This window comes from Ambystoma mexicanum, chromosome 1q, assembly GCF_040938575.1.
Source record: "Ambystoma mexicanum isolate Mex_15411 chromosome 1q, UKY_AmexF1_1, whole genome shotgun sequence".
Classification (NCBI taxonomy): Eukaryota; Metazoa; Chordata; class Amphibia; order Caudata; family Ambystomatidae; genus Ambystoma; species Ambystoma mexicanum.
In genome coordinates, this window is record NC_090922.1 from 122927333 (window position 1) to 122942097 (window position 14765).

The 14765-nt window shown below is 45.3% G+C and overlaps 1 protein-coding gene across 2 annotated transcripts in view; it reads right to left on the bottom strand.

Annotated features, from left to right (window-relative positions):
* Positions 1–14765, bottom strand: part of BANP (BTG3 associated nuclear protein) — a 1679897-nt gene that overhangs the window by 599999 nt on the left and 1065133 nt on the right. For both annotated transcript variants that reach the window (XM_069636126.1, XM_069636133.1), the window contains one exon: positions 2574–2636. In XM_069636126.1, coding sequence (XP_069492227.1) covers positions 2574–2636 — 63 coding nt within the window. The remainder of the gene's footprint in view (positions 1–2573; positions 2637–14765) is intronic.

Sequence of the window (14765 nt, forward strand, 5' to 3'; positions counted from 1 at the left end):
TTGCACATCAACAGATAGCTCTCCTTCAAGAAGCACATAGCAAGGACGACACAAACGGCTTGGCACCAACCTTCCCCGCCTGCTGAAAATCAAGCCCTTCCATCCCAACAAACAACTTCTGATCTGCTGTCCAAGCATTGGTCCTTTCCGACCTGGCTGGTGGCAATGCCCTCATGGAAGTAACCGCCCCCCCGTCCCGAACCACCCCAGCACCTCCGAGATGTGTCCTATATGCTGCAGCACTACTCAAAGGAATCTGCAAATTTAACAACATATTCCCGACCCTCACCAAACTGTACACGCGCCCTCCAAGACCGCCTCTTCAAAGAAGGACTCCTCCTTAACACCTAGGTCCACAACCCCTTTTGTCCCCACCTAACTTGTGGGGCTCTCCTGGTTTCCTCCCTGGTTCCTTGGAGATCCCTTGCTGTATGACTGCCTGCACTATCCCTTCCCTGCTGTTAGCTTCATCCTCCTTTGCATTGATTCTTTGAGATCTGCTTCCCTCGCCAAGTACCTGCACTATAACTCATAAAGCTCTCCACTGCTTCCCGAAACTAGAGCCGCGCTCAATAAATCCCTAATACTAATAATAATATAAATTACAGAAATCTGAGACGTATGTCCACTCCTTGCATCAATAATTCAGAGCTCAGCAATCACTTGAATAAAAAAAAGGCTTCCAAGTTATTAGATCCATGTAGTCGTTTGTCTAAAGATCACACTTGAGAAGGTATCTCATTATCTCTCACCTGATGCAATGAGTCAGTTCATCACTTTTGTTTTGGTGTTATGGTAACCTGGTTTGCTTACGTATCCCAACAGTTTTCTTGGCTGCATGTACTCCAGAACACAAGTGCCACATTTGTCATCAATAGTCTTCTATGAGGCCATCAAGAGTAGTAGTACAGTTGAAGGTGTTCTGCCTGGCCAACAAGACACCACACAATTTGCTCCTTTTGTTAGCTATCCGAGCACTATCCTAACAGCATAATTCTCGTAACAGCAAAGTCCAATGGATTAGCTTTGTAGAAGTGACAGTGTGGTCTTCTCTGTCACAGCTCCATGCTTTAACATCTAAATGAGATGCATCAACAACCACGTACCTTTTTTGCAAGGATGTGAAAATCTATATGTAGACCCTTCTCATGAGACCTTTTCCCTTATTATCCCTTACAACATATCCCTCGCACCTTAGCACAAGAGGATTTTTTGGCAAGTGTGTGTGCAATATAAACATCTTTATGAATATAAAATCATACCATAAAAACTCATGGCACACACAACTGAGTTATATATTCCAGTTTGATAGCTTAGCATAGCATTATCACATTACAAACGCATGTAACACATGGAATCAGGTAATGGACATAATAACACTACATACAATGTGAGAAGGAGTCAAGATGGCTACCCTTGCCTAAGCACAACCCAAAGATTGTTTCCTGTGATGGTCTAGTAACCTTGAACAACACTTCAAGGAAGTGCTTTTACACGTTCTTGCACAGCCATTAAGCAATCGCTACCTCCCACAAAAAGACAGACAAGACAAATCTGGAAAACCAATCCCCCAGCATTACAGCCGTCTCCTCAGGATGGAAAGTAGGAGAGGGCAGGATACGCAATACCATTTATTATGGACCCTTTTATTGGGAGCCCATGAAGCTATGCAGTTAAAGTAATGCTCTGACTCCAGACAGCAAAAAGTAAACTAGTGTGTCTTAAGTCCTGAATGTCAATTCAAAATATTTAAAATGTGTCACTCAAAATATATCCACAATACTTTGAATTCTTATGTAATGCCAAATAAATGGCATGACAATCAACATACTTCAAGCCTATTAATAGATGGCGAATGCATATTGTACTGGGCGATCCTCAAATTTTATTTAGAATTGTATATCGCACGCATTAGTCATAATTCCCAATTTGAAAATGTATATAGAAATTATGAAACCAACATTCTCTACTGAGGTGGTTTCCAGGCACTGACCGCGGTGGCGAAGGAATGGCACTGATCAGTGAAAGATTAAAAGATATTTTAGAGGCCATCTTTAACAAATGGACAATATTTGCTGATTTTATCTGCATTTTTAGAAATATGTTTTGAAACTGGGAATAGATGCTTAAAATATTAGAGGAGGGCCTGTGACGAATGGAATGCATCCAATTGTCTACTGTTCCCACACAAACAGATGATCTGCAGAAATATTTTATTTCAGAGATAATTACATTGGAAGGTGGAATGCCACAGGACACTCATTAACGTTCAGTGCTCAAATTACTTAAATATCAAAAGATGTTTTAAGAATTTCATTAAGAAAAAGAATAAATAAAAGATGCTCTGAAGGACAAAAAGGAAAACCCAACTGTAATTTCCGCTGCCTGAAAAAGTACAGGAGACTGACATAAACCCGGTCATCAATCGTGGGTTTTTGTCTATAAACCAGCATTACATTTAAATTGGTTTTAAGGTAGAATTTGGTCAAACATAAAGACCCAACTTTGAGAGAAAGGACGTCAAAGTACGAAAAACAAAATAGATGTTCATTTATGGGAGGGGAAAGACTCACCTCGCTGTCCTGCGTGATCTGCACTTGCTCGCCCTGTGGTACCTGGGCTATGTGAAGATGTCCCTGTGAAATTCAAAAAAGGGAAAGAGTAAGACCCATAAGCAAATAAAACGAAAGAATACAGCTACATGCACGGTAAAAAGGCAGATTGTTCATAATACAGCGCAGCACCCTGCTGACTATTAATCCACACGAGCAGCTAAACCTCAATTGAATAACGTGATGTTTTAGGATTAAAAATGCCTCTACCCAGGTGTATGAAGTGTTATCACTTAGCACTGTCTCTCAAAAGGAGAAATATCTCCCGTTCACTCCCTGGTGTCAATTAAATACTTGTGTTGTCTCCTCCGCGGTTGGCTGTGGTCAATGTTTTGGCTTGTCAACCAGTTCTAATAAAGATCCCCCAAAAAATTCCATGTGGTTCACACCACTTCTCAGATATGAAGTATGTTTAGAGGGCTTATGGGCACCTCTTCCTCAGGGATCCGACTCCTCAAGCAGTTCCTCGATGCCTTGCCACATGCCCGTACTCCCCCCCCCCCTCCCACACAAACACACACACACACACACCACGACAAATCACGGTGTGTTTCACCCACCCTTCTCTTATTCTCTCCTCCTCCTCCTCCTCTTTCACTCGTGTATTCTCCTCATCCTACTCAAAATATGCTCTAGTTTACTCCTCTGCTCAATAGCTCCTACAACCCCCCCATGCTTCTACCTTCAGCATCTCCTCCTGCACAGCTCTTATACTTTCCTTCACCTTCTATGCTCCCCAATGAACTAGCCTCCTTCCTTATCCCAGCCTCTTCTACTTCTTCAGTCTCCACTCCTTTCCAGCCTTCACCAAATCCGCACCGTCCCTTTTTCTGAACTCTCACATCACTACATACTGTTGGGGAGATATTTATATACACCCCTTTAATCTCCCACAGGCCCAGGCTCCCAAGACATGCTTGCAGGTGTGTGTTCCACACTGCTACTGCAGGATATCTTTAATGAAGAAACATGGGGGCTGCACGTCCTCTTGACTGCGGCTGTAAGATACCGGTCTAGGTCTATCATATTGATTTCTACCACTAAAGATATGCATGTCTATGGCTGCGCTCCAAGCTAGCTCTGCAAGACTGGTCTCACTTTGGCAGCAGTTTTTCTGGTAAGAAGGGATTACTGGTTCAAAATGACTAGCCGCTCTGCTACTTGGGGAGACTTGCTCTTCGTTATGTTAAGGTGAAGAAGGTTACTGCGGTGCTGCAGGGACCACTGGCTCCCTTTAACCTCTAATATTTGCCTCTTTGTCTCTTAAAGGGCCATGTGGCGTTATAATGCCAGTGGGACAAGCATCTGCCCCGTGGCCTTCCTGTTGGAAGGTGACAAGGGGATCCTCCCCACATCGTCCCAGGACCTTGCATCATACAGAAGGTGGAGACCCGGGGCATCCATGTCACCACTCTAAGGGTCAGTCAGGAAACATCGGCACAGGGATATTTCAGATCTTTGAAGTGGATGCGTTTGCATTTTTTAGGATTGCTTTGGGGGGTCCCATGTCATTTCATCACCAGAATTTTCAAAGCCTGGCATTTCAACGTGGAAATGTTCATCTAAATTGTTTAAAACATTTTTGGGGGTAGGGGAGGTCCCCCCAAACTCCACCTCTGCCACCTATTTTACCTATTCCCTATCCCTCCAAACACCTATCTGCCCTTTCCCACCACCCTAAAAAATATGATGAACATTAGTGCACGTTTAAGTGGCAGGCTTTGAAAAATCCAGAGATGAAAGGACATCGTACGGCTTTGGGAGACTACAGTACTGCATTGAACTTGAACAATAAATATCAAAAGACAATTACAGGTAGCAGAGAACATGTAACTTAGATACAGTATAACCTACAAAAAATACTCATCTTTTTATAATGCCAACCAGGCGCAGACTGGTTCAGAAATGTTTTTCTTAGCCACTATGTACCATCATGCAGCACTGCACCAGCTATGCCATTACAAATGCGGAGCTAGCTGAGCCCTTTGACCTCAGTTCCTTAATGTCTAGGACTGGGTAACATGGGGAGACACAGTAGAGTTGCTGCATCAAAAAATACAAACTTATCAGAAACTTGAAGGGGGTGGAGGGTTTTTAGTAGGGGCACTGGACAAAAGAGGGTTAGGTCATGGCACACACTGGAGTAGAAAACCCAGCGAGATGACCTGAAGGACCCAATGACCTGGGGTGATCTCTTCCTTCTCCTTGTTGGTCAACCTTATCCTGCCCCCAAGACCCATTTGAAGGGCTTTTGTACCAGGGATGCCCACTAGCTCTGTTGGCTCTTCTACATCTGGAGGGATGAAATACTGTGTAAGGAAGGCATGGTATCAACAATAGACACAGATAAAATAGATGCAAATTTCAAAAACCTTTATTTTGTATTTGGTAAGGTTGGGAGGATTCCGAACTGGCCCTAACTCTATAAAATGGGAATAATCTCAACCATTAAACAAATAAACAGGTCCAAGTCAGTCTAGTCAAAATAAAAAGGCCTATACTAAAAAACCTAACCTTGCCCTCCTTCTCAAATGATAAATGTGTAAAGGAGATATAAAAAGGGAAAATAGTGTCTCCAAAAAGACAGAATGGCTTTGGTAATAACTCCTTTGCCCACGTTCAGAAGCACAGGGTGGGTCTTGAGAGTTTCTTAATAGGATAGGTAATTGGCACAGTTCTATGAATTTGGCACACTTTGGCTTACTTGTACAATTCAACAGTTCAGGTGTGGGCTTCAAGCTTTTGACAGTTCAACAAGTTATTGAGGCTTCGTCCGCCTTGCCACAAATGCATAGTTCAACTCCTAACTTGTACTTTACCACAATTCAACACAGGCTTCCCTCCACCAGACTCGCGCCAGACTTTCTTTTCACACTTGATGTTTACTTTACCATAGTTCACCACAGGCTTGCCTCTACCGGGCTCCAACCTGTCTTTCTTTTTTAAACATTTGTAAGTTCACTTCTCACATCGGTCTCCCTCCGCCGGGCTTAAACCCTCTATTATCTTTGTGGCGTTCCCTTCCCCAAGTTTCGTTTCATACAACTTTTATCTTACTTCACTTTTACAAACTGCAAGGATTTTACGTAAAACTCTTCATGACCACTTTGACCTCTCTTTAAATAATTTGACAATCTTCATCAACTCTGAACACCAATGCTTCATGGTACTTGTAGTTCCTTGGAATGATCATTTGTTCACTTTGCCCTCTTGGCGTGCTTAAAGTTCATACTTTGCCCTCTTGGCGTATTTAAAGTTCATATACTTTGGTTTTCCACTCAATCAACTTTCATTCAGGATCGCAGTTACTGTCTCACCTTTGCTTTGCGCTTTATCACAACTTCAAACATTTTACAGACTTTTGAATGTGCAACTCTGCCTCAGAGGACCATTCTGCTACTTTGTATACTCTCATCACAGTTCAGCAATTGTCTTTTCCATTACGTGTTTATCAGCACACGCGCAACCTTCAACTCTTGTTACAGTTTCATTTGCCTTTAACACAAACCAGGCCTTTTTTGCCTTGGATAACTCAGTGGTCATGTTAATTGGGTTTCTTTCTCCAGCGCCTTTCATGTAGCAGTCAAGGCTGTTAACAATACCTCCTCTGCTCCTCCCTGGCTTCATTGATCACCCGGGAGGGAGCGGGCCGGCTTGAAGCACTTTGAAGGTATATCCTATCTTCTTAATCGCTTTCAGTCTTGGAACGATTACGGATTCCGAAAGTATGGAATTCTCACATGGCTAACCCTCATTCTCTGCAAGTCCTGATCAGCCCCTTGGCCTTCCAACTTCGATATCCTTGTTCGCATCAGCCCCAGAAGAGCTGCTGCTTCTTGTACCCAGCCTCGCTTAGAGTGTGCCTGTCCGTGCCACCTTTTATCCTGACAGGGAGTGTTAAAAAGTGGCAGGTGTGTGTAGTTAGGATTATGTGCCTGACTCTGCCTGACCTCATTAAAGGGACAGAGCCATTGCAAGCCACTAGAGGTAATCTTCCTGGCCTCCTTCCTCGGCTCAGTAGTGTTCTCAGTGTGAAGAGGGGAGGAATTATGGTAGCTGTAGTTTCCCATAAAATAGGTAGGGACAGGGCTTAGATGGGCAGCAGGAAATGGGGGATACCATGTCTCACCATCAGGTGCTTCTTCCCCACTCCCCGAGGACCCCCTACCCATGTGATCCTCCCTTGCTTGTCCACCCCCAGGGTCGGGATCCAAAAGCGGTGGCCGTTCCCTGACCACCTGAGTACGGGATCCCCAGGGACTAGGTTGTGAAACAGCCTCTGATTTTTCACAACTGCCTTTACTGATGTCTCTGATCTGGATTTCTGCCTCTCTGAGGAAATGCGGATAGTGATCCATGCCACAGGAGGCAAAAGATATCCTAAGAATTGTAGAGCCCTAGAGGCTCTACAATTTCCCAAGCAGTTGTCGGCTTTACTGCTGAAGAGTTTGACACTGTCAAAGCATGTCCACAAGTTTTGCCTGGACATCATGAGTTAACCCTGACGTTCTCGACAAGGAGCGTCACCTAATTAAAGCCCCTGAACACATGACCACACCATACAATATGCTGAGTCCCATCACATTTTCAGCATCTGTTCGGCCATCCCTTTCGACAGCACAACTTTCTGCTTGTGTTTATCCAGTGGATGTGCTTCATCGCCTCACTAGAAACATCCCACAATATGTGATTGCGGATGGCCAACGTACAAGTCGGGTTGGCATATCAGTGCTCAACTGCCAGGAACAAAACCTTTGTGCCCCCAAGCATTAATTTATTCTGGCTCCCTATCAGGATGGATGGAAGGGTGAGCTATTACCCAAGCCCATGCAGTAGATTCCTGCACCTCGTACCTTCTGGGGTAGGGTGCAAGGTCCACAATGCAGGGTTGGCTGTGGCCAAATGTTTCCTGGGTAACGCCTTGTAAACCACACTCGCAGAGGTAGGCTTTTGCCACTACACTTCAAAAGCACAAAACATCCTCAACAAGCCAGACACCACACCATATCAGCCTCCAGGACTGGGGAGCGATTCAAGCCACTCGCATCTTTGAGCTCTTCCACTAAATCCATGGGAGCTAGATCAAAGGGGCCTCAACCTCCCCGGCTAAATTCTTGAGGGAGACTGAACCCAAGTGATGGAGGTGCAACAATAACCTGTGATGCTAAGCAGGACCTCTGATATCAGAGGCAAATGGTGGACCGGCGGTAAAGGTATAGACAGCACTCTGATAAAAGTACCATTGTGCCAAGGAGACTGTGTAAGAGGCTGGAGCCGAAAAGTATGCACCATCTTTCCTGGCACCAAACTCGGGGCAGAGGTCTTGGGTGTGCAGTGACAAGTGTGTTCATAGCCAGCGCTGTCTCACAACGAAGCTGTGGGTTCAATACACAACACAGTAAGGGGGGTTGGATGCTTAATATATCGAGAGTGGCTGCTCAGTAAACTGAAAGAAAGCAAGATGGAGAACCTAATCTGTCACTCACCTTTGCAAGTGATGGGCCAGATTCCTCCTCAGAACTAGACCAAGCAGACCTAGACTAAAGTTGCTGCTTCCAAGGTGACAAATAGTGGGTAAGAGAAGACAACTCACTCCTGGACCTAGAGTGTTGTTATGTCTTCATCTTTTGTTTTTTGCACTGCTTGGATGAAAGTTGGCGCTCTAAAGCTGAAAGATGCGATTGGGCATTTATTGGAGTGCTGAGAGCAAGATTAACTTTGGGCACTCGTTTACGAATAGCCGTGGGATGCATCAATTAACAGAAGCCGCAATCCTCTGCAAGCACCGCTTACAACAACCGTTACGCAGTTCAGAAACTGACATCTTTCTACCAGAGTCTTTGAAGGGCTTGAGGTCTGACAGCCAGAATAAAGAACCCAGCATCTGCCAGTGAGGTACAAAGAAACTGAGATCAGCGGGCTCATGTGTCTATGTATATGTACTGAGGATATCACTTTGGCACAAGAGGCATCACTGACACCATGAAGGAGTTGACGTGCAGCTGCATAATACTGTCCGGTGAAAATGACCAGTAAATCGGGAAATAACCAAACTTAAAGACTTTCCTAATATGGCCTTACGCAGAAGAAAACACTCTTCAAACATTTTGGACTCTCTTGTTTTTGTATTTCAATTATATTCGTACCTAATTTATTCTACACCACACATGGGCAATCGTAACTTCACGATGTGTACATTTCAAACCGTTTAGACAACAGGTACAACATTTACAAAATGAATGCAGGTCTTTAGAAAACTAGTGTCAAACAGGAGTCATTATTACTGCTTTTGCAAAAAAAATTCTCTGTAACATGCTAGATTTCTTAAGGTTTCTGGTGGAACATACCTGTGACTTAGTGCTCCCTTATTGAAATTCACATTAAGTCTTTGCGGTTTAGATCTTTATGATCCAGTATCCTCTTCAAAAATGACCTAAAGGGGTAGTCCAGCTAAAAAATTTATTTAAAAAATAGATAGGCAACATAAAAAAAAATACTAGCACTTTTTTAAAAAAAACTTCCTATGTAAAATGTTGAGCTATTCAAGCTCAAAATTCGCAAAAGCAAGCACATGGGTGCATCCATTTTGTGAAATGGATGCCCGCCTGTGCTGGCTTTTGCTTTTGCGGCACTAATGAAGGAAAAGCCAGCCAGCTGTAGTAAACAAAAGCTACCGCTGGGTGGCTTTTCCTTCATTGGTGCTGTACGCGGAGGACGGGGACCGGAGACCAGAGCAGGAAAGCTGCAGCTGAATCTCGGTAAGTGCTATTTATTTATTTTTTAAAATAAGCACTAGCTGCGTTTTTTTTCTAAGTTTTCCGGGCTGGAGGAGCCTGAGAAACTCGGAAAGAAAAACCGCAGCGTTTTCAAACACAACCGCGTTGTGTTTCTGCCTGCTGTGGCTATCACTTTGGGTCCCCGGTGCTCCCCCAGGGGAGCACCGGAGACCCAAAGTGAAAGCCAATGCAGGCAGAAACACAACGCGGTTGTGTTTACATGCCGCGGTGTTTCTGCCTACAGCTGATTTCCCATTTGGGGCTCTCGGGCTACCCACGGGGGGGCCGAGAGCCCCAAATGGGAAATGCTAAATGCTGCAGTGTTTCTGCCTAAATCTGACTTCCCATTTGGGGCTCTCGGGCTCCCCACGGGGGGCCCTGAGAGCCCCAAATGGGAAATGCTAAATGCTGCAGTGTTTCTGCCTAAATCTGCTTTCCCATTTGGGGCTCTCGGGCTCCCCACAGTGCTCTGTCGCGCGACAGAGCACCCAGGACGCTCAACCTCGGACTCCAGGGCCCAACAGGAGCCAAGACTGCCACAAGGACAGCCTTCAACAACTGAACCAGGACCCCAATGAGGGCTCACAGAAATTCACACATGCCTTGAGAAAGACCCCAGGGTCGAAACACGTGTCGGCTGACCAAATTGGTACATCAAGTCCTAATAATGTTTTATATTAGGTATCTGGCTCCTTAATAAAGCAATATGCCCCAAGCTGTGGGGGCATTACCGAGTCAGTTAAAGCCCCGGGGCCGATAGTTACAGGCCTGAGCAAAGCTTAACAAAGGCCCTGGGGCTTTACCTGACTCAGTAATGCCCCCGCATCGAGGGGCTTATTGCCATTAGTACCCCGGCCCGCAAGACTGGGGTACTAAGAGCATTTATGTTCTGTTGCAAAACGCACCGACAACAAAATGGCCGTAGGGAAGGGAAAACAAAGTGGCAGTCATTCAAATTGAATGGAAAAATGTAAACATACAAAATGGCCGCCATGGACAGGAAGAAGGGACTGCAAGTAGTGCCTTCTCCCTTTCCATGGTGGCCATTCAAAAAAAGAGAAAATGTAAACAAACGAAATGGCCGCCATGGAAAGGAAGCAGGAATTATGTGTAGTCCCTTTTTCCTTTCCATGATGGCCTGTCGTCTATCGGGAGCAGAAGTGCTGGGGACAAGTGTTCCCAGCGCTTCTGCTCCCGAAATGGATGAAAAAGAAGATAAGTTTGGATGGGAGGGCGGGGAGGAGATTGTTTGGATTAACACTTACTTCGATCCCCGGCAGGGGGAAGATGGCAGCCTCCAGCCGTGTGGTGTCTCAAAGTGGGGATTACCCTGTTCCAAGCCTCCTCATTGATTGAGTGGCTGCCACACCCCCTGTCGGGGACAGAAAGGAAAGTTGGGAGAGGGATTCCCGGTCGGGTAAATCCCTGGTGAGGGCCAATTAGATTGTATGTTACAATCCGATTGTCCCTCGCTGGGTACTAATAAACCTTACATTTGAAAGAGTTAAGTCGCAGGTCTGTGGGAAACTCAAGTCAATGATATACCTCACATTTGTGTATCCAATTGGTCAGGTTTGGGTGTTAGACAACCCCATGAAAGGGACTAGTGATATGTAATAATAAAATAAGGGAGATAAACGACAGAGGTCAGTATGGATCAAAACAAAGTGAGTGCTCTTCCAGGTGTTCCATGCCAGTATATCCATCAAACAAAGTTTCAAAGCCTAGTTTTAGAAGTCTGTGGCTCTTCCCTCAGGCACTCTATTGCAGAAAACAATGTCCAAATGAGGTGACCAACAAAAAGTCCCAATTCTGTATTCTTCACCAGTCTTCAGCCTCCAGGATCCTCTACTCTATAAAGAAAGTGCCTCAAGGATTGGCCAAGAGTTTAACACATTCTTCACAGGTCCATCTCTAAATATCAAAACCATAGTCTTCACAGAATCTTCTGAGAAGGCTCTTCTTCAGGTCACTCACATACAGACTTGTTTCAGTCTTCCATTCTTCCCTGCTTTTAGAAGCTATGTCTCTGATACCAGCTTTAATGATTCAGGCATTAGATTTCTTCTTGTCAGCTCCACAAGGATTCATAGTTGGCCTCTCCTGGACCACGTTTTCTCTCAGGATTCACAGTTTGGTCCCTTATGGATCTTGACTATTCTCGGTTTTCACAACTGGTCCTTCCTGGACCTCGGTTTCCTTCAGGATTCACAACAGGTCCCTTCCAGACTTAGACTTTCTCAAAATGGAATGGATAACCACCCCAACCCTCAGAGTCCTTTTCAGACAGCCAATATTCTCTAGCCCTTCCCCATGGGTTGTTGGTGGAAAGACTTTGGCTCTGGCTCGCCAACTCCCCAAAGGACTCCTATGTGTATGCCCTTTGAGTTAGCCTCCCTCCTCTAGGGCTTAGCAGCGCTTCACCTTGCCTTCATGCCTGGCTAGGCTTTTATTGTCTTCCACCAAGCAGTACTTCTGCCAGTCTTCCTTTGTAAGACCCCCTTGCACCAATGAAGCATCAGTAACTAGGTCTGCTTCTTCCGGGTCCAAGACACTGAATGAATTTTCAGAGCTTCTGTTATATTCAGGAGCCAAAATTATGATTTATTAAATACAGAGAAGAGTACCTATTCTTTCCCGATCGCAAATGTGAATTTTGGCTCAATCTAATGAAAAGAAAGGATAAATGGTGCTTGTCAGTCTTACAAACGTAACACAGTGTTCCGTCACAAATCTTACCTAAGTTCCAAACCTACCGACATAAAAAGGACTAACAAGATTGACCAGAACATGTCTCTAAAGGGTTTCCTTCTGAATGTCTGAAATGGGGGCTGGCTTCTGACCTCCATCCAAATGTTTCTATGGATGTTTGCAGGTCCAGGATGTACAGTTCAAAGTTCAAATAAGAAAGTCTTTTTAGTCTTTGTCTCCTTGTATGACCATCTTTGACTCTGGCAATCAAGTCATGATCACTCAGCCCAGGAGTAGGGTTTCTCTCAAGTGACCTTGGGGGTCATATGTCTTTCTACCCACGTTGGGGCTTCTTTCACCCCTTTTAGGGGTTTTGTTTTGTTTCTTCCACCCTGTCTTGGGGTCCAGACACCTTCGCCCTGCCGTGAGGTATGGTATCTCTTACCTCTTTGTGGGCTTGTTTGGCTTTCACCCTGCCTAGGGGCTCATTGTCTCTCATACCGCCTTGGGGTTTCTTCACCCGATCTTGGTTTTATGGTATCTCACCTCAGCTGGGGTCATCTGACTTTCACCCCGAATAGGGTTGTATGGACCTCACCCGGCCCGGGGATTTCACCCCATTTTGTATCTGCAATGGAATGTGGACAGGGCTTTGTTGTGTTCTGTGTCCTGCAGTATTTGATGTTCTAGCAGTAATCAGGTTTTGCTGTTTCACCTGCCGGACAGCGATCTTCTGCATGATCTGATGGTACAAGGGTTTACTGGTGTATTTGCAGATTACTTTCTTTGTGTCTGCATTTGATGCCCCACAAACTCCTGTGGTTAGTCTTTCCTTCAGCATTCAAATCTATGACAGGGATGCAGTTAAATGTAGATTCATAAAACCCATTCCCTGCATTCTGATCTTGTAATGCTATTCCAAAATTAGAGTTTAGAAAACATTTATCACGATCATCTCCTCTATTGTTAGAGTTACCTTCCTGGGGCATATTGGGACATGTAATCCTGGATAATCTTTTTAGGCAAAACTAGATCTTTAAGGATCAAGGAATGACCCTGTCTTTGAGACGTGCACAAGCCCAAGGAATCCTGCTCTATCCACACTATGGGATTTACATTGGGAAGTGGCCGGATCAACCCAGTCCCCTGTCATATGATATGATATTTTATTTGTATCGCGCTCATACACAACACAAGTGTTTCAGAACGCGACGAGGCAAGGGAGGGGAACGAGGGGGGGAAAAAACAACCATCTTACTAGGCCCAGTGACATTGAGAACGCGCAAGTGCAGGGGAGAGGGAAGGGGGAAAGTGCAAGGGGGAGAGGAGGAAGGGAAAGTGCTAAACACAGGATAAATAAAACAACATGTAGTGCAGCCAGCAGTTGGTTAAAGCGCAGACAAGGGGTGTCTAATAAGTGCAGGTAAGGGCACTATAAGGTTACAGGTACAACCCAAGTGCAGGGGTAGCCAGGAGGCAGTGCGGGTGTGTGGCTGGGTGGGCAGGGACCTGGGCTCGAAAATCAGAGGGTAACCAGGTGCCCGCTGTTGAAGCAGACAGATCAGCAGGGGAGATGTAGAGTGACGGCAGAAGGAAAGAGGAAGGTCTTGAGGTGCTTCCGGAATCGAAGATGGTTCTCCTCAAGATTCAGAGAGGCAGGGAGGCTGTTCCAGAGGGAGGCCCCAGCCGAGGAAAGAGATATACCCCCAACTCATTGCTTGGAGAAGCGACTGACCCTGAGGGAGTTGGAGGTGGAGGCGCAAAGAGCTCGAGTAGGAAGGTATTTAAGGAGGGAGAGCTGAAGGTATTGTGGAGCCAGGCCCCAGAAAGCCTTGTGGACAATGCACAGGGTCTTGAATTTAATTCTTGTAACCACTGGGAGCCAATGAAGAGATTTGAGGGCTGGAGAGATAGGATACCAGGGCTTGAGTCTAAGGACAAGTCTTGCAGTCCTGTTCTGGATAAGTTGCAGAGGGCGGAGAGTAGAAGCAGGCAGATTTAGAAAGAGGCTGTTGCAGTTGTCCAGCCGGAGACAACCAGAGCTCTAGAGACAGTGAGCTTCTGGGGGAAGGAGAGGGAGGGAAGAATACCTCTGAGGATGTGCAGTTGGTAGTTTGACTTCTTAGAGACGTCAGAGATGTGAGGAGAAAAGGACAGTGTGGAGTTGAAGATGACGCCGAGGTTCTTAGCCTCACAGGTGTGAGCAGGAAGAGGGCCAAGGGAGGCCAGCCAGAGAGTGACAGGAAAGGAGGGTGCAGGTGTGCCGATGAGGATAATCTCTGTCTTAATGCGACTCGGGCCCATTATAAAAAAAGGATGAGGAATTTCTTCAACTCACCACACCTCCAACGTCCAAACAATATTGATACTACTACCAGTTGAACCTGTTGTCATTCATGTGAAGACACCTGAACCGCATATTTGGCAATTAACACATTTCTTTTTCAAAATTGTATTCTACTGATATTTTCAACAAGGAAATACAAACCACATCATGAATGACCCTCAAAGGCCAACTTAAATGGGCAACCTTGTAACAATCCCCCACCCAACATACCCCAACAACATCCAGGTATTTTACATCGAGAGTCATCATCCAGCTCCCTTAAACACAACCTTCAGGGTTTGTCGTTGGCCATATTTCAACAAAAAAAAGGTAATCTAGGCTTTGCATATTGGACCTCAA